Genomic DNA, 27,620 nt, shown 5'->3' with positions numbered 1-27,620 from the left:
AGATACTGTGTTCTTTTAAAAGGTTGAATTGAAACTCATAGCTTAACCTAGTCTGAGTTAATATACTGGTCCAGTTGAGTTAAGCAAGTCATTACTGGACCATTAACCATCAACCTGACACACTGTCTCAGGTGTAATATGTGTGTTTAGATTGTGTTTCAAATAAAAGTAGATAGAAACAGTTTTGGAGTAATTTAGTATAAATGTGTGGGTTTATAAATGAATAGCCAGTCTTTAATAGAAAAGCATTTTTTCCCACATGGGGCCCCCTCGAAGTAGACTGCCTCTTATACACCGGTGGGACTTATTTACTGTTTTTTACAGTATGTGGATGTCTATATGCAAACATTTGTTATGTTTGCTCTTCATGTATGCCAGAGTGTGAGGTGGCAGGTAAGAGCTTTCTGGAGGTTAACTGCGTGTGCCAGACAGAATTTGGATGCTCCTCTTGTGAGCGTGGAGTAGTTTGAGTTGTAGTGACGTGCTGAAGTGTGACATGTTCCAGGTTGTACTGTCTGCTGAGGTTCCTGTCCTGTCAGAGTATCAGTATGACAGCAGTTCACATGCACACACACACACACACACGCACACACACACACGCACACACACACACACGCACATGCACGCACACACACACACCCCTTCACAGACTTTTATCCTCATTTCGCTCTGTTTGTTTTATTTGTCTCTGAAACACACACACAGACACATACACAACAAAACATATAGAGAGATACACACACACACACACACACACACACACCAAAAACAAGTGCCAGTCTTTGTTCGACCAGTCATATCATATTGCTGGACTCTCTCAGTTCAGCTCTATCCACTGTCGATTCAGTATATGGGGATGAACTTAGCAGCTTGGTGTAAATCATCTAGACATGGGATCAAGAGATGAACCGTGGAGAGGGTCGGAGAGAGGGCATGATAGTGTAGAGCTCTAGTCCACTGTAACCTGAAGGTTAGCCTCACCGCCGCTCAAGCTGCTTCTACAGCTGTTCGTAAAAGTACAGAATGTAATATTCAATGACAGGCAGAGGTGTGCTGTGAAGGTTTTTGAAGATGGGTAATATGTAGAAAATTACTTAGGTAATACTGTTCCACTGGGAATGTTTTATTTTATTTACTTTGTTTATTTTCTGTATAATCACTTTACAAAATAGGAACTTTTTTAAAACTCAGTTCATATAGAATTAACCCATTAAAGCTAGTTTTATTTTGTTTTTATCATATTCCTATATTTGAAGTTCTAGTCTGTAACAACCACCAGCCTGTGGACCATAGACTGTATAAAAGAAATGGACGTAACATCCGTGACGTCACCCATTGGTTTGTGAACTGCTGCTCGGAAGCCAATAGTTTCGAATCTAGGCAGCGCCATCTTGAAAATTTCAGGTGCATGCTGCGAAAAATAAAAACATCGATTCTACTTATATGGGCATGAGGCAGGGCCATGGGCGGAGCGGGGAGGTTGCGATAGGTTGCGAGGGCTGGATCTCGAGGACATTGGTCAATCAACCTGTCAATCACGACGTAGCCACGCCCTAATGCATACCCTGCTTTATCGTCTAATATAAAATCAGAGAGGCCAAAATTTCACAAATTGAGACCATAAACACATTTTGAAAACGTTTACTGAGGTTAGAAATCAAGTGAGAAGTTGGTGAATTCTCCATTGACTTGTATAGAGACAATCGCCCCCTGGTGGCCTTTTGATAGAATGCAGTTTTAAGTTACTTCCACGTTGGCTTCATTTCAGAGGACCAGAATTCCCCGCCTATTGTGGACACACATCTTCAAATGGGCAAATTACTAGGATTTTTTTTCTCAGTCTGGAAGAAAATCTAACTTTTCATGATAGCATGTTCTTATATGATATATTCCCTCTGTTTATCCATGTCTGTCTTGTACTCTCTCTCTCTCAGGCTGACCAGTTGATGTTTGCTATGCACTTTGTCAAAGGCATGCACCCTGAACTCTTGCAGGAGAATGTGAGTATAGTTAAGGATTCATTCTGTACATTTGTAGGATATCATTAACATTTATTTTTAATAAGGAAATGAAATATTAAATTGTCAACCTCAACTCTGCTTTTGCTGTAGGAATGGGATGTATTCACTGGATCCATTGTGGCAGAAATGTTTAAAAAAGAGGTGAGAGTGAGATAATTAATTATTTTCTGAGATTGGGAAAACACAATACTGTCTCTTTTTCTCTAACTTACACTTCTCTCCTAGCAGGAGTTCCCATCTTGGATTGATCAGGAGAGATATGGAGCAGTGGCGATTTTTAAAGTAAGCATATATTGTACATGCACAGCACAAAATAACAATGAAGTCATGCACTCTTTAACATTTAAACCAATGTGTGACAGCCTGCAGCTATAACAAAATAATTCTGAATATTATATGTATGGATAATTATTTGGACATTTGAATATAATGGTTCAACCAGCAAACACAAAAAACACAAGTTTAATGTGACTGAAATGAAATCCCAGTAAAGAAGCCTACACATATGTAAAGATTTGATCTATGTATCTGAAATTATCTCTCGACCTGTCTTTCGGTATTTTTAACTTTTGTCATTCCTCTTTCAAAGGCTACATTCCCGGCCCTCTACCAGTCGCTCAGCTTGAGTGACTCAGACCTTTGGCTGTCCTTCTCGCAGAGCTCGCAGTGTGAACAGGAAATCCCCTCCTCCATTGCCAAGAAGATTACTCCCTTCGAGCAGGTTAGCTTTCAATCAAAAAACAGTTGTTTCATAATCCACATGGAACAGTTTATCAGTATATGAGAAGTCTACACACATCTAAAATTCATATTAGTGACTTCTTCCAAGAAAAATAGTGTTTTCATCCCAGTTTATTTTCTGTTTCTCTGTCTGTTAGTAAGCAAGATATCTCAAAAACTCATTTCAAATATGCTTGTTGAAATGACACAGTATTTTCTTCAAATTTGTTGAATACGGATTTAGCTAATCTCATTTCAAAGCCTGAAAAAAACACAATTCATTCACCATGAAAGTCAAGTATATGCACTACTGGTCTGTCAAAAAAAGCTGACTCATTTACTTTGTATTCTGTTCTCAAAAATATATAAAAAATGAACATCTCAAAGCCTCTGTGAATTTGACAATAGGTAACTATCCAAGACTTTTTGGGATATGTGACATTTTTATTTGATATGAGAGGGACTGATCTTCTTTCTTACAAGTGTTCATGGATACCTTTTGCTTTTTTCTTATTTCTTTTATCTTTTTTTCCTCTTTTCAGCTGTTATTGGTTCAGGCAGTCAGACCAGACCGACTGCAGAGTGCTATGGCAGCCTTTGCCTCACAGGCCCTCGGTAAGTGTTTCATCTCATTATTATTATTACTATTTAAAATTAGTTTGTCAGAGTTGCCTAAGTGTGCTGGACATTATCGTATAATTCACAATTTCTCACAAAAAACCCCCATAAAAACGTATTCACTATCATAATACTATCGTGCTGCTCATCTGTGATATTTTCCTTATTTGCCCTCACATGATCAGACCAATACCACTAAAATTAGTATATCACATTAATATACATTCATCACTTCTTATGCACCCCTTTGAAGTGTATTGCAACAGATAAACTGACATTATAAACTGTTTATAAATGAATAGCTACTGGTGCATTTAAATGAACTAGTGTTTAATAGAAAAGCATTTTTCCCCACAAGACCCCCCCCCAAATTAGCCTGCGTCTTATAAACTGGTGCAACTTATTTATTGTTTTTTATAGTATCTGTCTTGTTTTTACTATATTTTGTGATTTACCTCAAAAGTATGCCCCGTGTGAGGCTCGAACTCACGACCTTCAGATTATGAGACTGACGCGCTGCCTACTGCGCCAACGAGGCTATGAAAGCTTGGCAACACCAAACAATACACATAAAAAGCATGTATTATTGTATTATTCACAATTTCTCACAAAAAAACCCCATAAGAACGTATTCACTATCATAGTACTATCGTGCTGCTCATCTGTGATATTTTCCTCATTTACCCTCACTTGATCAGACCAATACCACTAAAATTAGTATATCACATTAATATACATTCAGCACTTCTTATGCACCCCAAATAAAAAAAGATCAGCTGTTGTAAAAACAATATTTGTGTTTATTCTGATAAATGTTAAGTAAGTATTTGGCCCTTCTAAATTTTTTTTTCCTCTCGAAATTTAGCGGTAAACATCAATTCAATCCAATTAAATTTGTATTTATATAGTGCCAAATCACAACAAAAGTTATCCCTTAAGGCACTTTCCACATAGATCAGGTCTAGACTGAACTCTTGGCATGACACTATGAGAAAGCACTTGGCGACAGCAGCAAGGAGAAAGAAACCTCGAGCAGAACCAGGCTCTAGTTGGTTGGCCATCTGCCTTGACCGGTTGGGTTAAGAGGGAAAGAAAGAAGGAGAGAGAGAGAGAGAGAATGAGAGAGAAAGAGACAGAGAGGCACATTAACAACAATAATTATAATAATAGTAGGGTCATAAGAATAAACTACTTTATCTTTGCACTCATTCTGCTATATAGAAATATGCTTGTTGTTTTCACAAGCACCCTCTGCCTTCATACTCCTCAAGCAAAGCATTCTCAGATAAGTCTTTTATGCTGGTCCTCTGAGGCATAGTCTTCTTATCTTTTTTTTTTTCATTTATAGTCCTCTCCATCCTTTCTGTTGTCTTGATCACTGTGCGAATGTCACTATCCTTGAGTAAATGCCACACATACAAACACACACTTCTCTCTGTTTTCTTTTCTCATTGTCTCCCTCTCTCTGTCACATATCAGCACGTTCAAGCATGCGTGCACATACAGAAACACGCACACACATACACACACAATGTTGTGATGTTGCTAGAGAGAAGTTACTTTATTGTGCGTAATGAGCCCATTCATTCAGTCTAGATAATCCTAATGGTGTGCTTACTTCTTGACTGTATTATCTGGGACACTGCTAATTGGTGTCAGGTAAAACTAATATGCTGCTGCACATGTATGTGTATGAAACAAATATTTAGTTTTGTAAGTGTGTGGTTAATATTACTGTATTCACCCCCAAAAATGTGGAATCTATTGAAAATTGTTAAACGATATCTAGTTTGGCCCTAGTTTCAAGTTCCAGCGAAAACTTTGAAGCAAATAGTTTTTTATTTCTATATCAAAACTCTACACCTTCAATACTACTTACTACCATTAAAAACTGATAAAAACCACAGCGGTGCGTCCTGTACACCAGTAAAATTAGATCTGAATATGGTTATAGGACTGTAAAGGGTCGTCCACACTGAGAGCGATGACTATAAAAATAACTATAACTATGAAGATAATGATGTGAGCTTCCACACTTATGAACTGTAACGTCCTGTAAACAGCGGTGTCAAGCACACAGTGCTCATTCCAGCTGTGTTGGCAGCTAATGAAAATTGACAGGCTATTGATGACCTGTTACTGCTGTATGCTGTACAGAGAAAAAAAAAAAGAAAAACCCAGGATGGTTCACAGGCGGGTCGTGATTCAGTGTGTTGTGTATTTCGGGATGATGTTTTAGATGTCGTGATTCAGTGTGTTGTGTATTTCGGGACACTAGTTGCTGTGATTTTGTAGTATTTACAAACCGAACTGATGTTGAAGCTCACAGATGACCAGCATTTCTTGCACAGTGGTAGGGACACACAGTATGAAGCCTAAAAGATGAGCTAACTTTGTTGTTTTTCCACTTGATGGAACAGAGGCTGATTCTTTGTTTGACTCTGGGACTGATACAGAGTCCGAGGACAGTGAGCTTGGTGAGCTTTACAGTGACTTGGGTGCAGGAGCTGCTCTGATGAAGAAGGTTTAATAGAAACTCATAGTCTAACCCAAACCCAGTCAGTTAATATACTGGTCCAGTTGAGTTAGGCAAATCATTACTGGAACATTAACCATCAACCCGACACACTGTCTCAGGTGTAATATGTGTTTCAAATAAAAGTGGATAGAAACAGTTCTGGAGTAACTAGTATAAATGTGTGTGTTTATAAATGAATAGCTACTGGTGCATTTAAATGAACCAGTGTTTAATAGAAAAGCCTATTTCCCCAAAATAGACTGTCTTATATACCGATGCAACTTATTTATTGTTTTTTACGGTACTTAAATATTAATGGTGCATCTGTGTCATTTTTACTATATTTTATGATTAACCTCAAAAGTATGCCCCGTGTGAGGCTCGAACTCACGACCTTCAGATTATGAGACTGACGCGCTGCCTACTGCGCCAAATTCAGTCCATATACTTCAAAACAAACAAACATCTGCATATTAAATGTTGATATACTACTAAAAATTACCTTACCTTGTTTGCTAAATGCTAAAGCCATGAAGAACAAGGGGGAGACGCAGGTTGAAGGGAACAAAAGCATGAGAAAGACAATAATACGACTGCCCCCTGAAAGTCGAGTTGTATAATCTGTGTGAGACCCCCTCCGTCATCTGAGATTCAATTTGAAATGATTTTAAACTCTTTAATTTGCTTATTTATTTACACATTGTTTTTAATATTTAAAGTGAAATTGAAAAAAGAAAAAGAAAAAGGCTGTAAGAGCTTGATTTGAACAGAAATACATGTAGACTGCTTGTCACATTATTCCGACATGCATATGTTAACCAGACAAATCAATTCAAATCTTGCATCATATGCAGCTGCCGCCTTGTATTGATGTGTAATTGCTCAATAATATATTCCCATGACATGTTAATGCGATAAAAATCATCACTGAAACTCATGCTAATGGATTTTCTGATATTCTGCATGAAAAAAAAGAACATGTTCAAATCTTCGTATTCGACAGTTAAATCTGATCCGACCTAAATAATGCAATGACTTGTAACAGTCAGTTTAGTGAGTGATGAGCGTGTGTGCATGAATCAGTAAGAGGTATGCTGTGTGACGAGGCTTGACGTCTGATGTCTTTTTGGATGTGTCTGAAGTACTGCCTGTGTTTGCAGTGCAGGATTGGTTTGTATGTGTAAACAGGAGCTTATAAACTTTTCTGTCCATCATTTTGTCAGCAACTTATGTGTGTCTTTGGCCATCTGTGAGCTGCTTGCTATCCTGTTAATCACTAATGCAAAGAATAATTTTCCGGACAATTTAGCTGGATAGTTAATAAAAAAAAAATTAATTAAAAAAAGAATTAAAACACTTAAAAATTGCTACTCTGGTTCGATTTACAGAACTCACAAAATAAAACAGTGTGAAACAAATTTATAGCACAGTATGGTCCCGCTCATCATCAAATTATAAATATTAAGTGGGCTTCCTAAGATGAACTGTCTGCATAACGCAGCTTTTATTACACAAGTGAAAGGTTCATTTTGTTTGTTTTGTTAATACAAGGACACACAGCTACAGATAATTATTTTTTTCTTTCATCCCATCACTGCTGTCACAGCAGGAAGAGCAGTGTACAATACTCATGCTGTTAGAAACCCATTTAACCGTATACATGCTCGAGAAATCAGGCTTCTCAAATCGAGGTCCATTAACTTGATTCTCTTAAGCCCTGACCGCATTATTAAATATATGTTTTATATGATGTTTAGGACTTCAGATTTCTGCAGCCGGAACACAGTTGTCTTTGTTTGTTTTTCTTTCTTTCTTTCTTTCTTTCTTTCTTTCTTTCTTTCTTTCTTTCTTTCTTTCTTTCTTTCTTTCTTTCTTTCTTACCTTGGGGAAATCTATATGTTTGGACATCAGCATCTTTGCCATATAAATATGTATTAATGAATAAACAATATCTCAAGGCCAAACATTCCTCAATTTAATGAGAAAATCCACCCATAAATTTAAATTCACATATTGCTGTTGCACTGAATTTTGACAGTGACGTCAATCTCTATGAGTTTGTTGTGTCATCAGGTAAAAGTTTGTTGAGACTGCAACCAAATTGGTTTTATTTAACTCTCAGCTCTACACCAGGAAATGTATCCGCATGCTCACAAATTTGCTTTCACATGTTGCATCGGAACTTTACAATATGGCAGAAGTAACGTGAATTGATCAGTGGTAAATAAATAAAAATTGTTGAACAATATCAAGTTGAGACAGTATTTGCGCAATTAGTAATAATAAGTATACATTGTGCAGTTTTTATACTGTATTTTCCTGCAAACAATATTAATTTTAAATTCTTAGTAAAGCTTTATACCAACTTATTCCTGATTGTCATTAGTTCTTCAGTAGTATTTAAGTAGATATCTTGTTGACAGTTGACAGTGTTGACAGTGTCATTGATTTTCATTTGGCTAATGTGGCTCCTTGCTTCCCTTACTCGCATTGCTTCCTCAACCCCCCCAACCCTCTCAACCCTCTATCTATGCAATGGTTTGTCCACAAGCATGATTATTTTGGGGCACGGCTGTATGTTTTTCATATTTCGTTTGATATTCTTATGCAAATGTACCCCTTGTATTGTTTTTGGGGGTCATCTGCTTATAAAACACTCTACTTATAAAACACTGTGTGTGAAGCCCAAACTCACAACCTTCACATTATGAGACTGACCTGCTGCCTCCAACGAGGCTGTAATAACTGGTGCACATACTGAACAACAGGAACAATAAGAATTATTTCAGTATGCTCACTAACAGCAATGTATATGTACATAACATTGAGCACATAGGGGCTACAATCATCTTAATATGATTGGCATTCTAGGCCAAGGCTTCAACAGCTCCTAAATATATCGAACAAGTTATACGGTAATAATTCAGTGTCTATGCTTCAGGACCGTCAGGACTACAATCAACTTTATGATCTTTGTGTCATGACCCAACACCAAAGCCATGGAAAACGCAGGTTGTACTGAAAGAATGACAATGTAACTGCAGAAACAAGAGAGACAATAATACAATGGCATGTGGCAGACAGTCTAGTCAGCAGTGACTGTGTGCATGGATGAGTGTGAGGCATGGTGGAGTTCTGGATATTTTTTAACAAAGAAATATGAGTGGGAGAGTGGACTGAGAGCTTCCCTAGAGACAATCACAGATGTACAATAAATAACAAAACTGCTGAATGAGTGGTTGTGTGAATCATATTTTGTTGTTACATTTCATACAACACTTGCCCTGTGTGATCTCCAAACCTTTTTCACTGTCCAGCGATATACCCGAACTTGACCTAGTCTTGTTCATGTATAGGTTGATATTTCTAGCAAATCTTACACCATTGGTTGACCATTGGTTGAAATGTGATTATTCTGGAATGCATTGGACTAGCCACATAAAAATGAAAATGTGTCCCTGACTGACTCAATGGTTGGCCAAGTGAAATGCAGCGCACTGTTTTATCACTGTCCAGCGGTATCCCCGAACTTGACCTAGTCTTGCTCATGCATAGGCGGATATTCCTAGCAAATCTTCTTTTAACAGTATCTCACCCATTGTGTTTAGTTGTCCTTTGATTGTAAAACACCTGCCCCGTGTGAGGCTCGACCTCACGACCTTCAGATTATGAGACTGACGCTCTGCGTACTGCGCCAACGAGGCTATGATGATGAGTAACAATTTGTCCTGAAATGTGATTATTCTGGATTGCATTGGACTAGCGGCATAAAGATGGAAATCCCTTCTTAACTGACTCGTTGACGAAGTCAGACCATGTGACATGTCGTGCAACGTTTTTTCACAGTTCAGCAATATACCCAACTTGAACCTAGTCTTGTTCATGTATACGCGGATATTCCTAGCAAATCTTCTTTGAACAATATCTCACCCATTGTGTTTAGTTGTCTTTTAATTTTAAAACACCTGCCCCGTGTGAGGCTCGAACTCACGACCTTCAGATTATGAGACTGACGCGCTGCCTACTGCGCCAACGAGGCTACGATGATGAAAAATAATATGTCCTAAAATGTGATTATTCTGGATTGTATTGGACTCGCCGCATAAAGATGAAAATCTGTCCCTGACTGACTCGTTGACCATTGGTTGGCCAAGTGACATGTAGCGCACCGTTTTTCACTGTCTAGCAATACACCCAATTTTAACCTAGTCTTGTTCATGTATAGGTTAATATTCCTAGCAAATCTTCTTTGAACGGTATCTCACCCATTGTGTCTAGTTGTCTTTTGATTGTAAAACACCTGCCCCGTGTGAGGCTCGAACTCACGACCTTCAGATTATGAGACTGACGCGCTGCCTACTGCGCCAACGAGGCTACGATATTGAATAAAAATATGTCCTAAATGTGATTATTCTGGATTGCATTGGACTCGCCGCATAAAGATGAAAATCTGTCCCTGACTGACTCGTTGACGAAGTTAGACCATTGGTTGGCCAAGTGGCATGTAGCGCACTGTTTTTTCACTGTCTAGCAATATACCCAACTTTAACCTAGTCTTGTTCATGTATAGGTTGATATTCCTAGCAAATCTTCTTTGAACAGTATCTCACCCATTGTGTCTAGTTGTCTTTTGATTGTAAAACACCTGCCCCGTGTGAGGCTCGAAATCACGACCTTCAGATTATGAGACTGACGCGCTGCCTACTCCGCCAACGAGGCTACGATGATGAAAAATAATATGTCCTAAAATGTGATTATTCTGGATTGTATTGGACTCGCCGCATAAAGATGAAAATCTGTCCCTGACTGACTCGTTGACCATTGGTTGGCCAAGTGACATGTAGCGCACCGTTTTTCACTGTCTAGCAATACACCCAATTTTAACCTAGTCTTGTTCATGTATAGGTTAATATTCCTAGCAAATCTTCTTTGAACAGTATCTCACCCATTGTGTCTAGTTGTCTTTTGATTGTAAAACACCTGCCCCGTGTGAGGCTCGAACTCACGACCTTCAGATTATGAGACTGACGCGCTGCCTACTGCGCCAACGAGGCTACGATGATGAATAATAATATGTCCTAAAATGTGATTATTCTGGATTGTATTGGACTCGCCGCATAAAGATGAAAATCTGTCCCTGACTGACTCGTTGACCATTGGTTGGCCAAGTGGCATGTAGCGCACTGTTTTTTCACTGTCTAGCAATACACCCAATTTTAACCTAGTCTTGTTCATGTATAGGTTGATATTCCTAGCAAATCTTCTTTGAACAGTATCTCACCCATTGTGTCTAGTTGTCCTTTGATTGTAAAACACCTGCCCCGTGTGAGGCTCGAACTCACGACCTTCAGATTATGAGACTGACGCGCTGCCTACTGCGCCAACGAGGCTACGATGATGAAAAATAATATGTCCTAAAATGTGATTATTCTGGATTGTATTGGACTCGCCGCATAAAGATGAAAAGCTGTCCCTGACTGACTCGTTAACGAAGTTAGACCATTGGTTGGCCATTTGGCATGTAGCGCACCGTTTTTTCACTGTCCAGCAATATACCCAAACTTGACCTAGTCTTTTTGGCGAAGTTACACCATTGGTTGACCATTTGTTGAAATGTGATTATTCTGGATTGCATTGGACCAGCCACATAAAGATGAAAATCTGTCCCTGACTGACTCGTTGACAAAGTTAGACCATTGGTGGCATGTAGCGCACCGTTTTTCACTGTCCAGCAATATACCCAACTTTAACCTAGTCTTGTTCATGTATAGGTTGATATTCCTAGCAAATCTTCTTTTAACAGTATCCCACCCATTGTGTTTAGTTGTCCTTTGACTTTAAAACACCTGCCCCGTGTGAGGGTCGAACTCACGACCTTCAGATTATGAGACTGACGCACTGCCTACTGCGCCAACGAGGCTACGATGATGAAAAATAATATGTCCTAAAATGTGATTATTCTGGATTGTATTGGACTCGCCGCATAAAGATGAAAATCTGTCCCTGACTGACTCGTTGACCATTGGTTGGCCAAGTGGCATGTAGCGCACTGTTTTTTCACTGTCCAGCAATATACCCAACTTTAACCTAGTCTTGTTCATGTGTAGGTTGATATTCCTAGCAAATCTTCTTTGAACAGTATCTCACCCATTGTGTCTAGTTGTCTTTTGATTGTAAAACACCTGCCCCGTGTGAGGCTCGAACTCACGACCTTCAGATTATGAGACTGACGCGCTGCCTACTGCGCCAACGAGGCTACGATGATGAATAATAATATGTCCTAAAATGTGATTATTCTGGATTGTATTGGACTCGCCGCATAAAGATGAAAATCTGTCCCTGACTGACTCGTTGACCATTGGTTGGCCAAGTGGCATGTAGCGCACTGTTTTTTCACTGTCCAGCAAGATACCCAAACTTGACCTAGTCTTTTTGGCGAAGTTACACCATTGGTTGACCATTTGTTGAAATGTGATTATTCTGGATATCATTGGACAAGCCACATAAAGATGAAAATCTGTCCCTGACTGACTCGTTGACCATTGGTTGGCCAAGTGGCATGTAGCGCACCGTTTTTCACTGTCCAGCAAGATACCCAACTTTAACATAGTCTTGTTCATGTGTAGGTTAATATTCCTAGCAAATCTTCTTTTAACAGTATCCCACCCATTGTGTTTAGTTGTCCTTTGACTTTAAAACACCTGCCCCGTGTGAGGCTCGAACTCACGACCTTCAGATTATGAGACTGACGCGCTGCCTACTGCGCCAACGAGGCTACGATGATGAATAAAAATATGTCCTAAAATGTGATTATTCTGGATTGCATTGGACTCGCCGCATAAAGATGAAAATCTGTCCCTGACTGACTCGTTAACGAAGTTAGACCATTGGTTGGCCAAGTGGCATGTCGTGCACCGTTTTTTCACTGTCCAGCAATATACCCAAACTTGACCTAGTCTTTTTGGCGAAGTTACACCATTGGTTGACCATTTGTTGAAATGTGATTATTCTGGATTGCATTGGACCAGCCACATAAAGATGAAAATCTGTCCCTGACTGACTCGTTGACAAAGTCAGACCATTGGTTGGCCAAGTGGCATGTAGCGCACCGTTTTTCACTGTCCAGCAAGATACCCAACTTTAACCTCGTCTTGTTCATGTATAGGTTGATATTCCTAGCAAATCTTCTTTTAACAGTATCCCACCCATTGTGTTTAGTTGTCCTTTGACTTTAAAACACCTGCCCCGTGTGAGGCTCGAACTCACGACCTTCAGATTATGAGACTGACGCGCTGCCTACTGCGCCAACGAGGCTACGATGATGAAAAATAATATGTCCTAAAATGTGATTATTCTGGATTGTATTGGACTCGCCGCATAAAGATGAAAATCTGTCCCTGACTGACTCGTTGACCATTGGTTGGCCAAGTGGCATGTAGCGCACCGTTTTTCACTGTCCAGCAAGATACCCAACTTTAACCTAGTCTTGTTCATGTATAGGTTGATATTCCTAGCAAATCTTCTTTTAACAGTATCCCACCCATTGTGTTTAGTTGTCCTTTGATTGTAAAACACCTGCCCCGTGTGAGGCTCGAACTCACGACCTTCAGATTATGAGACTGACGCGCTGCCTACTGCGCCAACGAGGCTACGATATTGAATAAAAATATGTCCTAAATGTGATTATTCTGGATTGCATTGGACTCGCCGCATAAAGATGAAAATCTGTCCCTGACTGACTCGTTAACGAAGTTAGACCATTGGTTGGCCAAGTGGCATGTAGCGCACCGTTTTTTCACTGTCCAGCAATATACCCAAACTTGAACTAGTCTTGTTCATGTGTAGGTTGATAATCCTAGCAAATCTAATTTGAACAGTATCTCACCCATTGTGTCTAGTTGTCTTTTGATTGTAAAACACCTGCCCCGTGTGAGGCTCGAACTCACGACCTTCAGATTATGAGACTGACGCGCTGCCTACTGCGCCAACGAGGCTACGATGATGGATAGTAATATGTCGTAAAATGTGATTATTCTGGATTGCATTGGACTCGCCGCATAAATATGAAAATCTGTCCCTGACTGACTCGTTAACGAAGTTAGACCATTGGTTGGCCAAGTGGCATGTAGCGCACCGTTTTTTCACTGTCCAGCAATATACCCAAACTTGACCTAGTCTTGTTGGCGAAGTTACACCATGGGTTGAAATGTGATTATTCTGGATTGCATTGGACCAGCCACATAAAGATGAAAATCTGTCCCTGACTGACTCGTTGACGAAGTCAGACCATTGGTGGCATGTAGCGCACCGTTTTTCACTGTCCAGCAATATACCCAACTTTAACCTAGTCTTGTTCATGTATAGGTTGATAATCCTAGCAAATCTTCTTTTAACAGTATCCCACCCATTGTGTTTAGTTGTCCTTTGATTGTAAAACACCTGCCCCGTGTGAGGCTCGAACTCACGACCTTCAGATTATGAGACTGACGCGCTGCCTACTGCGCCAACGAGGCTACGATGGTGGATAATAATATGTCCTAAAATGTGGGTATTCTGGATTGCATTGGACTCGCCGCATAAAGATGAAAATCTGTCCCTGACTGACTCGTTGACGAAGTTAGACCATTGGTTGGCCAAGTGGCATGTAGCGCACTGTTTTTTCACTGTCCAGCAATATACCCAACTTTAACATAGTCTTGTTCATGTATAGGTTGATATTCCTAGCAAATCTTCTTTGAACAGTATCCCACCCATTGTGTGAAGTTGTCCTTTGACTTTAAAACACCTGCCCCGTGTGAGGCTCGAACTCACGACCTTCAGATTATGAGACTGACGCGCTGCCTACTGCGCCAACGAGGCTACGATGATGAAAAATAATATGTCCTAAAATGTGATTATTCTGGATTGTATTGGACTCGCCGCATAAAGATGAAAATCTGTCCCTGACTGACTCGTTGACCATTGGTTGGCCAAGTGGCATGTAGCGCACCGTTTTTCACTGTCCAGCAAGATACCCAACTTTAACCTAGTCTTGTTCATGTATAGGTTGATATTCCTAGCAAATCTTCTTTTAACAGTATCCCACCCATTGTGTTTAGTTGTCCTTTGATTGTAAAACACCTGCCCCGTGTGAGGCTCGAATTCACGACCTTCAGATTATGAGACTGACGCGCTGCCTACTGCGCCAACGAGGCTACGATGATGAAAAATAATATGTCCTAAAATGTGATTATTCTGGATTGTATTGGACTCGCCGCATAAAGATGAAAATCTGTCCCTGACTGACTCGTTGACCAAGTAGCGCACCGTTTTTCACTGTCCAGCAAGATACCCAACTTTAACCTAGTCTTGTTCATGTATAGGTTGATATTCCTAGCAAATCTTCTTTTAACAGTATCCCACCCATTGTGTTTAGTTGTCCTTTGATTGTAAAACACCTGCCCCGTGTGAGGCTCGAACTCACGACCTTCAGATTATGAGACTGACGCGCTGCCTACTGCGCCAACGAGGCTACGATATTGAATAAAAATATGTCCTAAATGTGATTATTCTGGATTGCATTGGACTCGCCACATAAAGATGAAAATCTGTCCCTGACTGACTCGTTGACGAAGTCAGACCATTGGTTGGCCAAGTGGCATGTAGTGCACCGTTTTTCACTGTCCAGCAAGATACCCAACTTTAACCTAGTCTTGTTCATGTATAGGTTGATATTCCTAGCAAATCTTCTTTTAACAGTACCCCACCCATTGTGTTTAGTTGTCCTTTGACTTTAAAACACCTGCCCCGTGTGAGGCTCGAACTCACGACCTTCAGATTATGAGACTGACGCGCTGCCTACTGCGCCAACGAGGCTACGATGATGAAAAATAATATGTCCTAAAATGTGATTATTCTGGATTGTATTGGACTCGCCGCATAAAGATGAAAATCTGTCCCTGACTGACTCGTTGACCATTGGTTGGCCAAGTGGCATGTAGCGCACCGTTTTTCACTGTCCAGCAAGATACCCAACTTTAACCTAGTCTTGTTCATGTATAGGTTGATATTCCTAGCAAATCTTCTTTTAACAGTATCCCACCCATTGTGTTTAGTTGTCCTTTGATTGTAAAACACCTGCCCCGTGTGAGGCTCGAACTCACGACCTTCAGATTATGAGACTGACGCGCTGCCTACTGCGCCAACGAGGCTACGATATTTAATAAAAATATGTCCTAAATGTGATTATTCTGGATTGCATTGGACTCGCCGCATAAAGATGAAAATCTGTCCCTGACTGACTCGTTAACGAAGTTAGACCATTGGTTGGCCAAGTGGCATGTAGCGCACCGTTTTTTCACTGTCCAGCAATATACCCAAACTTGAACTAGTCTTGTTCATGTATAGGTTGATAATCCTAGCAAATCTAATTTGAACAGTATCTCACCCATTGTGTCTAGTTGTCTTTTGATTGTAAAACACCTGCCCCGTGTGAGGCTCGAACTCACGACCTTCAGATTATGAGACTGACGCGCTGCCTACTGCGCCAACGAGGCTACGATGATGGATAGTAATATGTCGTAAAATGTGATTATTCTGGATTGCATGGGACTCGCCGCATAAATATGAAAATCTGTCCCTGACTGACTCGTTAACGAAGTTAGACCATTGGTTGGCCAAGTGGCATGTAGCGCACCGTTTTTTCACTGTCCAGCAATATACCCAAACTTGACCTAGTCTTGTTGGCGAAGTTACACCATGGGTTGAAATGTGATTATTCTGGATTGCATTGGACCAGCCACATAAAGATGAAAATCTGTCCCTGACTGACTCGTTGACGAAGTCAGACCATTGGTGGCATGTAGCGCACCGTTTTTCACTGTCCAGCAATATACCCAACTTTAACCTAGTCTTGTTCATGTATAGGTTGATATTCCTAGCAAATCTTCTTTTAACAGTATCCCACCCATTGTGTTTAGTTGTCCTTTGATTGTAAAACACCTGCCCCGTGTGAGGCTCGAACTCACGACCTTCAGATTATGAGACTGACGCGCTGCCTACTGCGCCAACGAGGCTACGATGGTGGATAATAATATGTCCTAAAATGTGGGTATTCTGGATTGCATTGGACTCGCCGCATAAAGATGAAAATCTGTCCCTGACTGACTCGTTGACGAAGTTAGACCATTGGTTGGCCAAGTGGCATGTAGCGCACTGTTTTTTCACTGTCCAGCAATATACCCAACTTTAACATAGTCTTGTTCATGTATAGGTTGATATTCCTAGCAAATCTTCTTTGAACAGTATCCCACCCATTGTGTGAAGTTGTCCTTTGACTTTAAAACACCTGCCCCGTGTGAGGCTCGAACTCACGACCTTCAGATTATGAGACTGACGCGCTGCCTACTGCGCCAACGAGGCTACGATGATGAAAAATAATATGTCCTAAAATGTGATTATTCTGGATTGTATTGGACTCGCCGCATAAAGATGAAAATCTGTCCCTGACTGACTCGTTGACCAAGTAGCGCACCGTTTTTCACTGTCCAGCAAGATACCCAACTTTAACCTAGTCTTGTTCATGTATAGGTTGATATTCCTAGCAAATCTTCTTTTAACAGTATCCCACCCATTGTGTTTAGTTGTCCTTTGATTGTAAAACACCTGCCCCGTGTGAGGCTCGAACTCACGACCTTCAGATTATGAGACTGACGCGCTGCCTACTGCGCCAACGAGGCTACGATATTGAATAAAAATATGTCCTAAATGTGATTATTCTGGATTGCATTGGACTCGCCACATAAAGATGAAAATCTGTCCCTGACTGACTCGTTGACGAAGTCAGACCATTGGTTGGCCAAGTGGCATGTAGTGCACCGTTTTTCACTGTCCAGCAAGATACCCAACTTTAACCTAGTCTTGTTCATGTATAGGTTGATATTCCTAGCAAATCTTCTTTTAACAGTACCCCACCCATTGTGTTTAGTTGTCCTTTGACTTTAAAACACCTGCCCCGTGTGAGGCTCGAACTCACGACCTTCAGATTATGAGACTGACGCGCTGCCTACTGCGCCAACGAGGCTACGATGATGAAAAATAATATGTCCTAAAATGTGATTATTCTGGATTGTATTGGACTCGCCGCATAAAGATGAAAATCTGTCCCTGACTGACTCGTTGACCATTGGTTGGCCAAGTGGCATGTAGCGCACCGTTTTTCACTGTCCAGCAAGATACCCAACTTTAACCTAGTCTTGTTCATGTATAGGTTGATATTCCTAGCAAATCTTCTTTTAACAGTACCCCACCCATTGTGTTTAGTTGTCCTTTGACTTTAAAACACCTGCCCCGTGTGAGGCTCGAACTCACGACCTTCAGATTATGAGACTGACGCGCTGCCTACTGCGCCAACGAGGCTACGATGATGAAAAATAATATGTCCTAAAATGTGATTATTCTGGATTGTATTGGACTCGCCGCATAAAGATGAAAATCTGTCCCTGACTGACTCGTTGACCATTGGTTGGCCAAGTGGCATGTAGCGCACCGTTTTTCACTGTCCAGCAAGATACCCAACTTTAACCTAGTCTTGTTCATGTATAGGTTGATATTCCTAGCAAATCTTCTTTTAACAGTATCCCACCCATTGTGTTTAGTTGTCCTTTGATTGTAAAACACCTGCCCCGTGTGAGGCTCGAACTCACGACCTTCAGATTATGAGACTGACGCGCTGCCTACTGCGCCAACGAGGCTACGATATTGAATAAAAATATGTCCTAAATGTGATTATTCTGGATTGCATTGGACTCGCCGCATAAAGATGAAAATCTGTCCCTGACTGACTCGTTAACGAAGTTAGACCATTGGTTGGCCAAGTGGCATGTAGCGCACCGTTTTTTCACTGTCCAGCAATATACCCAAACTTGAACTAGTCTTGTTCATGTATAGGTTGATAATCCTAGCAAATCTTCTTTTAACAGTATCCCACCCATTGTGTTTAGTTGTCCTTTGATTGTAAAACACCTGCCCCGTGTGAGGCTCGAACTCACGACCTTCAGATTATGAGACTGACGCGCTGCCTACTGCGCCAACGAGGCTACGATATTGAATAAAAATATGTCCTAAATGTGATTATTCTGGATTGCATTGGACTCGCCGCATAAAGATGAAAATCTGTCCCTGACTGACTCGTTAACGAAGTTAGACCATTGGTTGGCCAAGTGGCATGTAGCGCACCGTTTTTTCACTGTCCAGCAATATACCCAAACTTGAACTAGTCTTGTTCATGTATAGGTTGATAATCCTAGCAAATCTAATTTGAACAGTATCTCACCCATTGTGTCTAGTTGTCTTTTGATTGTAAAACACCTGCCCCGTGTGAGGCTCGAACTCACGACCTTCAGATTATGAGACTGACGCGCTGCCTACTGCGCCAACGAGGCTACGATGATGGATAGTAATATGTCGTAAAATGTGATTATTCTGGATTGCATTGGACTCGCCGCATAAATATGAAAATCTGTCCCTGACTGACTCGTTAACGAAGTTAGACCATTGGTTGGCCAAGTGGCATGTAGCGCACCGTTTTTTCACTGTCCAGCAATATACCCAAACTTGACCTAGTCTTGTTGGCGAAGTTACACCATGGGTTGAAATGTGATTATTCTGGATTGCATTGGACCAGCCACATAAAGATGAAAATCTGTCCCTGACTGACTCGTTGACGAAGTCAGACCATTGGTGGCATGTAGCGCACCGTTTTTCACTGTCCAGCAATATACCCAACTTTAACCTAGTCTTGTTCATGTATAGGTTGATATTCCTAGCAAATCTTCTTTTAACAGTATCCCACCCATTGTGTTTAGTTGTCCTTTGATTGTAAAACACCCGCCCTGTGTGAGGCTCGAACTCACGACCTTCAGATTATGAGACTGACGCGCTGCCTACTGCGCCAACGAGGCTACGATGGTGGATAATAATATGTCCTAAAATGTGGGTATTCTGGATTGCATTGGACTCGCCGCATAAAGATGAAAATCTGTCCCTGACTGACTCGTTGACGAAGTTAGACCATTGGTTGGCCAAGTGGCATGTAGCGCACTGTTTTTTCACTGTCCAGCAATATACCCAACTTTAACATAGTCTTGTTCATGTATAGGTTGATATTCCTAGCAAATCTTCTTTGAACAGTATCCCACCCATTGTGTGAAGTTGTCCTTTGACTTTAAAACACCTGCCCCGTGTGAGGCTCGAACTCACGACCTTCAGATTATGAGACTGACGCGCTGCCTACTGCGCCAACGAGGCTACGATGATGAAAAATAATATGTCCTAAAATGTGATTATTCTGGATTGTATTGGACTCGCCGCATAAAGATGAAAATCTGTCCCTGACTGACTCGTTGACCATTGGTTGGCCAAGTGGCATGTAGCGCACCGTTTTTCACTGTCCAGCAAGATACCCAACTTTAACCTAGTCTTGTTCATGTATAGGTTGATATTCCTAGCAAATCTTCTTTTAACAGTATCCCACCCATTGTGTTTAGTTGTCCTTTGATTGTAAAACACCTGCCCCGTGTGAGGCTCGAACTCACGACCTTCAGATTATGAGACTGACGCGCTGCCTACTGCGCCAACGAGGCTACGATGATGAAAAATAATATGTCCTAAAATGTGATTATTCTGGATTGTATTGGACTCGCCGCATAAAGATGAAAATCTGTCCCTGACTGACTCGTTGACCAAGTAGCGCACCGTTTTTCACTGTCCAGCAAGATACCCAACTTTAACCTAGTCTTGTTCATGTATAGGTTGATATTCCTAGCAAATCTTCTTTGAACAGTATCCCACCCATTGTGTGAAGTTGTCCTTTGACTTTAAAACACCTGCCCCGTGTGAGGCTCGAACTCACGACCTTCAGATTATGAGACTGACGCGCTGCCTACTGCGCCAACGAGGCTACGATGATGAAAAATAATATGTCCTAAAATGTGATTATTCTGGATTGTATTGGACTCGCCGCATAAAGATGAAAATCTGTCCCTGACTGACTCGTTGACCATTGGTTGGCCAAGTGGCATGTAGCGCACCGTTTTTCACTGTCCAGCAAGATACCCAACTTTAACCTAGTCTTGTTCATGTATAGGTTGATATTCCTAGCAAATCTTCTTTTAACAGTATCCCACCCATTGTGTTTAGTTGTCCTTTGATTGTAAAACACCTGCCCCGTGTGAGGCTCGAACTCACGACCTTCAGATTATGAGACTGACGCGCTGCCTACTGCGCCAACGAGGCTACGATGATGAAAAATAATATGTCCTAAAATGTGATTATTCTGGATTGTATTGGACTCGCCGCATAAAGATGAAAATCTGTCCCTGACTGACTCGTTGACCAAGTAGCGCACCGTTTTTCACTGTCCAGCAAGATACCCAACTTTAACCTAGTCTTGTTCATGTATAGGTTGATATTCCTAGCAAATCTTCTTTTAACAGTATCCCACCCATTGTGTTTAGTTGTCCTTTGATTGTAAAACACCTGCCCCGTGTGAGGCTCGAACTCACGACCTTCAGATTATGAGACTGACGCGCTGCCTACTGCGCCAACGAGGCTACGATATTGAATAAAAATATGTCCTAAATGTGATTATTCTGGATTGCATTGGACTCGCCACATAAAGATGAAAATCTGTCCCTGACTGACTCGTTGACGAAGTCAGACCATTGGTTGGCCAAGTGGCATGTAGTGCACCGTTTTTCACTGTCCAGCAAGATACCCAACTTTAACCTAGTCTTGTTCATGTATAGGTTGATATTCCTAGCAAATCTTCTTTTAACAGTACCCCACCCATTGTGTTTAGTTGTCCTTTGACTTTAAAACACCTGCCCCGTGTGAGGCTCGAACTCACGACCTTCAGATTATGAGACTGACGCGCTGCCTACTGCGCCAACGAGGCTACGATGATGAAAAATAATATGTCCTAAAATGTTATTATTCTGGATTGTATTGGACTCGCCGCATAAAGATGAAAATCTGTCCCTGACTGACTCGTTGACCATTGGTTGGCCAAGTGGCATGTAGCGCACCGTTTTTCACTGTCCAGCAAGATACCCAACTTTAACCTAGTCTTGTTCATGTATAGGTTGATATTCCTAGCAAATCTTCTTTTAACAGTACCCCACCCATTGTGTTTAGTTGTCCTTTGACTTTAAAACACCTGCCCCGTGTGAGGCTCGAACTCACGACCTTCAGATTATGAGACTGACGCGCTGCCTACTGCGCCAACGAGGCTACGATGATGAAAAATAATATGTCCTAAAATGTGATTATTCTGGATTGTATTGGACTCGCCGCATAAAGATGAAAATCTGTCCCTGACTGACTCGTTGACCATTGGTTGGCCAAGTGGCATGTAGCGCACCGTTTTTCACTGTCCAGCAAGATACCCAACTTTAACCTAGTCTTGTTCATGTATAGGTTGATATTCCTAGCAAATCTTCTTTTAACAGTATCCCACCCATTGTGTTTAGTTGTCCTTTGATTGTAAAACACCTGCCCCGTGTGAGGCTCGAACTCACGACCTTCAGATTATGAGACTGACGCGCTGCCTACTGCGCCAACGAGGCTACGATATTGAATAAAAATATGTCCTAAATGTGATTATTCTGGATTGCATTGGACTCGCCGCATAAAGATGAAAATCTGTCCCTGACTGACTCGTTGACGAAGTCAGACCATTGGTTGGCCAAGTGGCATGTAGCGCACTGTTTTTTCACTGTCTAGCAATATACCCAACTTTAACCTAGTCTTGTTCATGTATAGGTTGATAATCCTAGCAAATCTTCTTTGAACAGTATCCCACCCATTGTGTTTAGTTGTCTTTTGATTGTAAAACACCTGCCCCGTGTGAGGCTCGAACTCACGACCTTCAGATTATGAGACTGACGCGCTGCCTACTGCGCCAACGAGGCTACGATGATGGATAGTAATATGTCGTAAAATGTGATTATTCTGGATTGCATTGGACTCGCCGCATAAATATGAAAATCTGTCCCTGACTGACTCGTTGACGAAGTTAGACCATTGGTTGGCCAAGTGGCATGTAGCGCACTGTTTTTTCACTGTCCAGCAATATACCCAAACTTGACCTAGTCTTGTTGGCGAAGTTACACCATGGGTTGAAATGTGATTATTCTGGATTGCATTGGACCAGCCACATAAAGATGAAAATCTGTCCCTGACTGACTCGTTGACGAAGTCAGACCATTGGTGGCATGTAGCGCACCGTTTTTCACTGTCCAGCAATATACCCAACTTTAACCTAGTCTTGTTCATGTATAGGTTGATATTCCTAGCAAATCTTCTTTTAACAGTATCCCACCCATTGTGTCTAGTTGTCCTTTGACTTTAAAACACCTGCCCCGTGTGAGGCTCGAACTCACGACCTTCAGATTATGAGACTGACGCGCTGCCTACTGCGCCAACGAGGCTATGATGGTGGATAATAATATGTCCTAAAATGTGGGTATTCTGGATTGCATTGGACTCGCCGCATAAAGATGAAAATCTGTCCCTGACTGACTCGTTGACGAAGTTAGACCATTGGTTGGCCAAGTGGCATGTAGCGCACTGTTTTTTCACTGTCCAGCAATATACCCAAACTTGACCAAGTCTTGTTGGCGAAGTTACACCATTGGTTGACCATTGGTTGAAATGTGATTATTCTGGATTGCATTGGACCAGCCACATAAAGATGAAAATCTGTCCCTGACTGACTCGTTGACAAAGTCAGACCATTGGTTGGCCAAGTGGCATGTAGCGCACCGTTTTTCACTGTCCAGCAAGATACCCAACTTTAACCTAGTCTTGTTCATGTATAGGTTGATATTCCTAGCAAATCTTCTTTTAACAGTATCCCACCCATTGTGTTTAGTTGTCCTTTGACTTTAAAACACCTGCCCCGTGTGAGGCTCGAACTCACGACCTTCAGATTATGAGACTGACGCGCTGCCTACTGCGCCAACGAGGCTACGATGATGGATAGTAATATGTCGTAAAATGTGATTATTCTGGATTGCATTGGACTCGCCGCATAAATATGAAAATCTGTCCCTGACTGACTCGTTGACGAAGTTAGACCATTGGTTGGCCAAGTGGCATGTAGCGCACTGTTTTTTCACTGTCCAGCAATATACCCAAACTTGACCTAGTCTTGTTGGCGAAGTTACACCATGGGTTGAAATGTGATTATTCTGGATTGCATTGGACCAGCCACATAAAGATGAAAATCTGTCCCTGACTGACTCGTTGACGAAGTCAGACCATTGGTGGCATGTAGCGCACCGTTTTTCACTGTCCAGCAATATACCCAACTTTAACCTAGTCTTGTTCATGTATAGGTTGATAATCCTAGCAAATCTTCTTTGAACAGTATCTCACCCATTGTGTCTAGTTGTCTTTTGATTGTAAAACACCTGCCCCGTGTGAGGCTCGAACTCACGACCTTCAGATTATGAGACTGACGCGCTGCCTACTGCGCCAACGAGGCTACGATGGTGGATAATAATATGTCCTAAAATGTGGGTATTCTGGATTGCATTGGACTCGCCGCATAAAGATGAAAATCTGTCCCTGACTGACTCGTTGACGAAGTTAGACCATTGGTTGGCCAAGTGGCATGTAGCGCACTGTTTTTTCACTGTCCAGCAATATACCCAAACTTGACCAAGTCTTGTTGGCGAAGTTACACCATTGGTTGACCATTGGTTGAAATGTGATTATTCTGGATTGCATTGGACCAGCCACATAAAGATGAAAATCTGTCCCTGACTGACTCGTTGACAAAGTCAGACCATTGGTTGGCCAAGTGGCATGTAGCGCACCGTTTTTCACTGTCCAGCAAGATACCCAACTTTAACCTAGTCTTGTTCATGTATAGGTTGATATTCCTAGCAAATCTTCTTTTAACAGTATCCCACCCATTGTGTTTAGTTGTCCTTTGACTTTAAAACACCTGCCCCGTGTGAGGCTCGAACTCACGACCTTCAGATTATGAGACTGACGCGCTGCCTACTGCGCCAACGAGGCTACGATGATGAAAAATAATATGTCCTAAAATGTGATTATTCTGGATTGTATTGGACTCGCCGCATAAAGATGAAAATCTGTCCCTGACTGACTCGTTGACCATTGGTTGGCCAAGTGGCATGTAGCGCACCGTTTTTCACTGTCCAGCAAGATACCCAACTTTAACCTAGTCTTGTTCATGTATAGGTTGATATTCCTAGCAAATCTTCTTTTAACAGTATCCCACCCATTGTGTTTAGTTGTCCTTTGATTGTAAAACACCTGCCCCGTGTGAGGCTCGAACTCACGACCTTCAGATTATGAGACTGACGCGCTGCCTACTGCGCCAACGAGGCTACGATGATGAAAAATAATATGTCCTAAAATGTGATTATTCTGGATTGTATTGGACTCGCCGCATAAAGATGAAAATCTGTCCCTGACTGACTCGTTGACCATTGGTTGGCCAAGTGGCATGTAGCGCACCGTTTTTCACTGTCCAGCAAGATACCCAGCTTTAACCTAGTCTTGTTCATGTATAGGTTGATATTCCTAGCAAATCTTCTTTTAACAGTATCCCACCCATTGTGTTTAGTTGTCCTTTGATTGTAAAACACCTGCCCCGTGTGAGGCTCGAACTCACGACCTTCAGATTATGAGACTGACGCGCTGCCTACTGCGCCAACGAGGCTACGATATTGAATAAAAATATGTCCTAAATGTGATTATTCTGGATTGCATTGGACTCGCCGCATAAAGATGAAAATCTGTCCCTGACTGACACGTTAACGAAGTTAGACCATTGGTTGGCCAAGTGGCATGTAGCGCACCGTTTTTTCACTGTCCAGCAATATACCCAAACTTGAACTAGTCTTGTTCATGTATAGGTTGATAATCCTAGCAAATCTAATTTGAACAGTATCTCACCCATTGTGTCTAGTTGTCTTTTGATTGTAAAACACCTGCCCCGTGTGAGGCTCGAACTCACGACCTTCAGATTATGAGACTTACGCGCTGCCTACTGCGCCAACGAGGCTACGATGATGGATAGTAATATGTCGTAAAATGTGATTATTCTGGATTGCATTGGACTCGCCGCATAAATATGAAAATCTGTCCCTGACTGACTCGTTAACGAAGTTAGACCATTGGTTGGCCAAGTGGCATGTAGCGCACCGTTTTTTCACTGTCCAGCAATATACCCAAACTTGACCTAGTCTTGTTGGCGAAGTTACACCATGGGTTGAAATGTGATTATTCTGGATTGCATTGGACCAGCCACATAAAGATGAAAATCTGTCCCTGACTGACTCGTTGACGAAGTCAGACCATTGGTGGCATGTAGCGCACCGTTTTTCACTGTCCAGCAATATACCCAACTTTAACCTAGTCTTGTTCATGTATAGGTTGATATTCCTAGCAAATCTTCTTTTAACAGTATCCCACCCATTGTGTTTAGTTGTCCTTTGATTGTAAAACACCTGCCCCGTGTGAGGCTCGAACTCACGACCTTCAGATTATGAGACTGACGCGCTGCCTACTGCGCCAACGAGGCTACGATGGTGGATAATAATATGTCCTAAAATGTGGGTATTCTGGATTGCATTGGACTCGCCGCATAAAGATGAAAATCTGTCCCTGACTGACTCGTTGACGAAGTCAGACCATTGGTTGGCCAAGTGGCATGTAGCGCACTGTTTTTTCACTGTCCAGCAATATACCCAACTTTAACATAGTCTTGTTCATGTATAGGTTGATATTCCTAGCAAATCTTCTTTGAACAGTATCCCACCCATTGTGTGAAGTTGTCCTTTGACTTTAAAACACCTGCCCCGTGTGAGGCTCGAACTCACGACCTTCAGATTATGAGACTGACGCGCTGCCTACTGCGCCAACGAGGCTACGATGATGAAAAATAATATGTCCTAAAATGTGATTATTCTGGATTGTATTGGACTCGCCGCATAAAGATGAAAATCTGTCCCTGACTGACTCGTTGACCATTGGTTGGCCAAGTGGCATGTAGCGCACCGTTTTTCACTGTCCAGCAAGATACCCAGCTTTAACCTAGTCTTGTTCATGTATAGGTTGATATTCCTAGCAAATCTTCTTTTAACAGTATCCCACCCATTGTGTTTAGTTGTCCTTTGATTGTAAAACACCTGCCCCGTGTGAGGCTCGAACTCACGACCTTCAGATTATGAGACTGACGCGCTGCCTACTGCGCCAACGAGGCTACGATGGTGGATAATAATATGTCCTAAAATGTGGGTATTCTGGATTGCATTGGACTCGCCGCATAAAGATGAAAATCTGTCCCTGACTGACTCGTTGACGAAGTCAGACCATTGGTTGGCCAAGTGGCATGTAGCGCACTGTTTTTTCACTGTCCAGCAATATACCCAACTTTAACATAGTCTTGTTCATGTATAGGTTGATATTCCTAGCAAATCTTCTTTGAACAGTATCCCACCCATTGTGTGAAGTTGTCCTTTGACTTTAAAACACCTGCCCCGTGTGAGGCTCGAACTCACGACCTTCAGATTATGAGACTGACGCGCTGCCTACTGCGCCAACGAGGCTACGATGATGAAAAATAATATGTCCTAAAATGTGATTATTCTGGATTGTATTGGACTCGCCGCATAAAGATGAAAATCTGTCCCTGACTGACTCGTTGACCATTGGTTGGCCAAGTG

At 41.6% G+C, this 27,620-nt stretch overlaps 1 protein-coding gene and 47 non-coding genes across 48 annotated transcripts in view; 1 reads left to right on the top strand and 47 right to left on the bottom strand.

The window, feature by feature from the left end:
* LOC128360904 (cytoplasmic dynein 2 heavy chain 1) overlaps positions 1-27,620 on the top strand; it is a 155,150-nt gene that overhangs the window by 67,741 nt on the left and 59,789 nt on the right. Inside the window, exons 75-79 of the mRNA XM_053321458.1 lie at positions 1,935-2,000; positions 2,112-2,168; positions 2,247-2,303; positions 2,611-2,742; positions 3,284-3,356. Of these exons, the coding sequence (XP_053177433.1) occupies positions 1,935-2,000; positions 2,112-2,168; positions 2,247-2,303; positions 2,611-2,742; positions 3,284-3,356 (385 nt within the window). The remainder of the gene's footprint in view (positions 1-1,934; positions 2,001-2,111; positions 2,169-2,246; positions 2,304-2,610; positions 2,743-3,283; positions 3,357-27,620) is intronic.
* trnam-cau (transfer RNA methionine (anticodon CAU)) lies at positions 3,825-3,897 on the bottom strand. Its single transcript has one exon. It is a non-coding gene; the product is annotated as a tRNA-Met (tRNA).
* Positions 9,844-9,916, bottom strand: trnam-cau (transfer RNA methionine (anticodon CAU)). The gene has a single exon. It is a non-coding gene; the product is annotated as a tRNA-Met (tRNA).
* trnam-cau (transfer RNA methionine (anticodon CAU)) lies at positions 10,179-10,251 on the bottom strand. The gene has a single exon. It is a non-coding gene; the product is annotated as a tRNA-Met (tRNA).
* trnam-cau (transfer RNA methionine (anticodon CAU)) lies at positions 10,859-10,931 on the bottom strand. Its single transcript has one exon. It is a non-coding gene; the product is annotated as a tRNA-Met (tRNA).
* trnam-cau (transfer RNA methionine (anticodon CAU)) lies at positions 11,195-11,267 on the bottom strand. Its single transcript has one exon. It is a non-coding gene; the product is annotated as a tRNA-Met (tRNA).
* Positions 11,725-11,797, bottom strand: trnam-cau (transfer RNA methionine (anticodon CAU)). The gene has a single exon. It is a non-coding gene; the product is annotated as a tRNA-Met (tRNA).
* On the bottom strand, positions 12,061-12,133 carry trnam-cau (transfer RNA methionine (anticodon CAU)). The gene has a single exon. It is a non-coding gene; the product is annotated as a tRNA-Met (tRNA).
* trnam-cau (transfer RNA methionine (anticodon CAU)) lies at positions 12,580-12,652 on the bottom strand. Its single transcript has one exon. It is a non-coding gene; the product is annotated as a tRNA-Met (tRNA).
* On the bottom strand, positions 13,119-13,191 carry trnam-cau (transfer RNA methionine (anticodon CAU)). Its single transcript has one exon. It is a non-coding gene; the product is annotated as a tRNA-Met (tRNA).
* trnam-cau (transfer RNA methionine (anticodon CAU)) lies at positions 13,454-13,526 on the bottom strand. The gene has a single exon. It is a non-coding gene; the product is annotated as a tRNA-Met (tRNA).
* trnam-cau (transfer RNA methionine (anticodon CAU)) lies at positions 13,799-13,871 on the bottom strand. The gene has a single exon. It is a non-coding gene; the product is annotated as a tRNA-Met (tRNA).
* trnam-cau (transfer RNA methionine (anticodon CAU)) lies at positions 14,318-14,390 on the bottom strand. Its single transcript has one exon. It is a non-coding gene; the product is annotated as a tRNA-Met (tRNA).
* Positions 14,664-14,736, bottom strand: trnam-cau (transfer RNA methionine (anticodon CAU)). The gene has a single exon. It is a non-coding gene; the product is annotated as a tRNA-Met (tRNA).
* Positions 14,999-15,071, bottom strand: trnam-cau (transfer RNA methionine (anticodon CAU)). Its single transcript has one exon. It is a non-coding gene; the product is annotated as a tRNA-Met (tRNA).
* On the bottom strand, positions 15,316-15,388 carry trnam-cau (transfer RNA methionine (anticodon CAU)). The gene has a single exon. It is a non-coding gene; the product is annotated as a tRNA-Met (tRNA).
* trnam-cau (transfer RNA methionine (anticodon CAU)) lies at positions 15,660-15,732 on the bottom strand. Its single transcript has one exon. It is a non-coding gene; the product is annotated as a tRNA-Met (tRNA).
* Positions 15,995-16,067, bottom strand: trnam-cau (transfer RNA methionine (anticodon CAU)). Its single transcript has one exon. It is a non-coding gene; the product is annotated as a tRNA-Met (tRNA).
* On the bottom strand, positions 16,340-16,412 carry trnam-cau (transfer RNA methionine (anticodon CAU)). Its single transcript has one exon. It is a non-coding gene; the product is annotated as a tRNA-Met (tRNA).
* On the bottom strand, positions 16,859-16,931 carry trnam-cau (transfer RNA methionine (anticodon CAU)). The gene has a single exon. It is a non-coding gene; the product is annotated as a tRNA-Met (tRNA).
* trnam-cau (transfer RNA methionine (anticodon CAU)) lies at positions 17,205-17,277 on the bottom strand. The gene has a single exon. It is a non-coding gene; the product is annotated as a tRNA-Met (tRNA).
* trnam-cau (transfer RNA methionine (anticodon CAU)) lies at positions 17,522-17,594 on the bottom strand. Its single transcript has one exon. It is a non-coding gene; the product is annotated as a tRNA-Met (tRNA).
* On the bottom strand, positions 17,866-17,938 carry trnam-cau (transfer RNA methionine (anticodon CAU)). The gene has a single exon. It is a non-coding gene; the product is annotated as a tRNA-Met (tRNA).
* On the bottom strand, positions 18,201-18,273 carry trnam-cau (transfer RNA methionine (anticodon CAU)). The gene has a single exon. It is a non-coding gene; the product is annotated as a tRNA-Met (tRNA).
* On the bottom strand, positions 18,536-18,608 carry trnam-cau (transfer RNA methionine (anticodon CAU)). Its single transcript has one exon. It is a non-coding gene; the product is annotated as a tRNA-Met (tRNA).
* trnam-cau (transfer RNA methionine (anticodon CAU)) lies at positions 18,881-18,953 on the bottom strand. The gene has a single exon. It is a non-coding gene; the product is annotated as a tRNA-Met (tRNA).
* On the bottom strand, positions 19,226-19,298 carry trnam-cau (transfer RNA methionine (anticodon CAU)). The gene has a single exon. It is a non-coding gene; the product is annotated as a tRNA-Met (tRNA).
* trnam-cau (transfer RNA methionine (anticodon CAU)) lies at positions 19,745-19,817 on the bottom strand. The gene has a single exon. It is a non-coding gene; the product is annotated as a tRNA-Met (tRNA).
* trnam-cau (transfer RNA methionine (anticodon CAU)) lies at positions 20,091-20,163 on the bottom strand. The gene has a single exon. It is a non-coding gene; the product is annotated as a tRNA-Met (tRNA).
* trnam-cau (transfer RNA methionine (anticodon CAU)) lies at positions 20,426-20,498 on the bottom strand. Its single transcript has one exon. It is a non-coding gene; the product is annotated as a tRNA-Met (tRNA).
* trnam-cau (transfer RNA methionine (anticodon CAU)) lies at positions 20,743-20,815 on the bottom strand. Its single transcript has one exon. It is a non-coding gene; the product is annotated as a tRNA-Met (tRNA).
* On the bottom strand, positions 21,078-21,150 carry trnam-cau (transfer RNA methionine (anticodon CAU)). Its single transcript has one exon. It is a non-coding gene; the product is annotated as a tRNA-Met (tRNA).
* Positions 21,395-21,467, bottom strand: trnam-cau (transfer RNA methionine (anticodon CAU)). Its single transcript has one exon. It is a non-coding gene; the product is annotated as a tRNA-Met (tRNA).
* Positions 21,739-21,811, bottom strand: trnam-cau (transfer RNA methionine (anticodon CAU)). Its single transcript has one exon. It is a non-coding gene; the product is annotated as a tRNA-Met (tRNA).
* On the bottom strand, positions 22,074-22,146 carry trnam-cau (transfer RNA methionine (anticodon CAU)). Its single transcript has one exon. It is a non-coding gene; the product is annotated as a tRNA-Met (tRNA).
* trnam-cau (transfer RNA methionine (anticodon CAU)) lies at positions 22,409-22,481 on the bottom strand. The gene has a single exon. It is a non-coding gene; the product is annotated as a tRNA-Met (tRNA).
* Positions 22,754-22,826, bottom strand: trnam-cau (transfer RNA methionine (anticodon CAU)). Its single transcript has one exon. It is a non-coding gene; the product is annotated as a tRNA-Met (tRNA).
* On the bottom strand, positions 23,273-23,345 carry trnam-cau (transfer RNA methionine (anticodon CAU)). The gene has a single exon. It is a non-coding gene; the product is annotated as a tRNA-Met (tRNA).
* trnam-cau (transfer RNA methionine (anticodon CAU)) lies at positions 23,812-23,884 on the bottom strand. Its single transcript has one exon. It is a non-coding gene; the product is annotated as a tRNA-Met (tRNA).
* On the bottom strand, positions 24,331-24,403 carry trnam-cau (transfer RNA methionine (anticodon CAU)). Its single transcript has one exon. It is a non-coding gene; the product is annotated as a tRNA-Met (tRNA).
* Positions 24,870-24,942, bottom strand: trnam-cau (transfer RNA methionine (anticodon CAU)). Its single transcript has one exon. It is a non-coding gene; the product is annotated as a tRNA-Met (tRNA).
* trnam-cau (transfer RNA methionine (anticodon CAU)) lies at positions 25,205-25,277 on the bottom strand. Its single transcript has one exon. It is a non-coding gene; the product is annotated as a tRNA-Met (tRNA).
* Positions 25,540-25,612, bottom strand: trnam-cau (transfer RNA methionine (anticodon CAU)). Its single transcript has one exon. It is a non-coding gene; the product is annotated as a tRNA-Met (tRNA).
* Positions 25,885-25,957, bottom strand: trnam-cau (transfer RNA methionine (anticodon CAU)). The gene has a single exon. It is a non-coding gene; the product is annotated as a tRNA-Met (tRNA).
* On the bottom strand, positions 26,404-26,476 carry trnam-cau (transfer RNA methionine (anticodon CAU)). Its single transcript has one exon. It is a non-coding gene; the product is annotated as a tRNA-Met (tRNA).
* trnam-cau (transfer RNA methionine (anticodon CAU)) lies at positions 26,750-26,822 on the bottom strand. Its single transcript has one exon. It is a non-coding gene; the product is annotated as a tRNA-Met (tRNA).
* trnam-cau (transfer RNA methionine (anticodon CAU)) lies at positions 27,085-27,157 on the bottom strand. The gene has a single exon. It is a non-coding gene; the product is annotated as a tRNA-Met (tRNA).
* trnam-cau (transfer RNA methionine (anticodon CAU)) lies at positions 27,431-27,503 on the bottom strand. The gene has a single exon. It is a non-coding gene; the product is annotated as a tRNA-Met (tRNA).

Source organism: Scomber japonicus, chromosome 6, assembly GCF_027409825.1.
Source record: "Scomber japonicus isolate fScoJap1 chromosome 6, fScoJap1.pri, whole genome shotgun sequence".
NCBI classification, from domain to species: Eukaryota; Metazoa; Chordata; class Actinopteri; order Scombriformes; family Scombridae; genus Scomber; species Scomber japonicus.
This window is presented reverse-complemented; position numbering and strand designations above follow the sequence as displayed.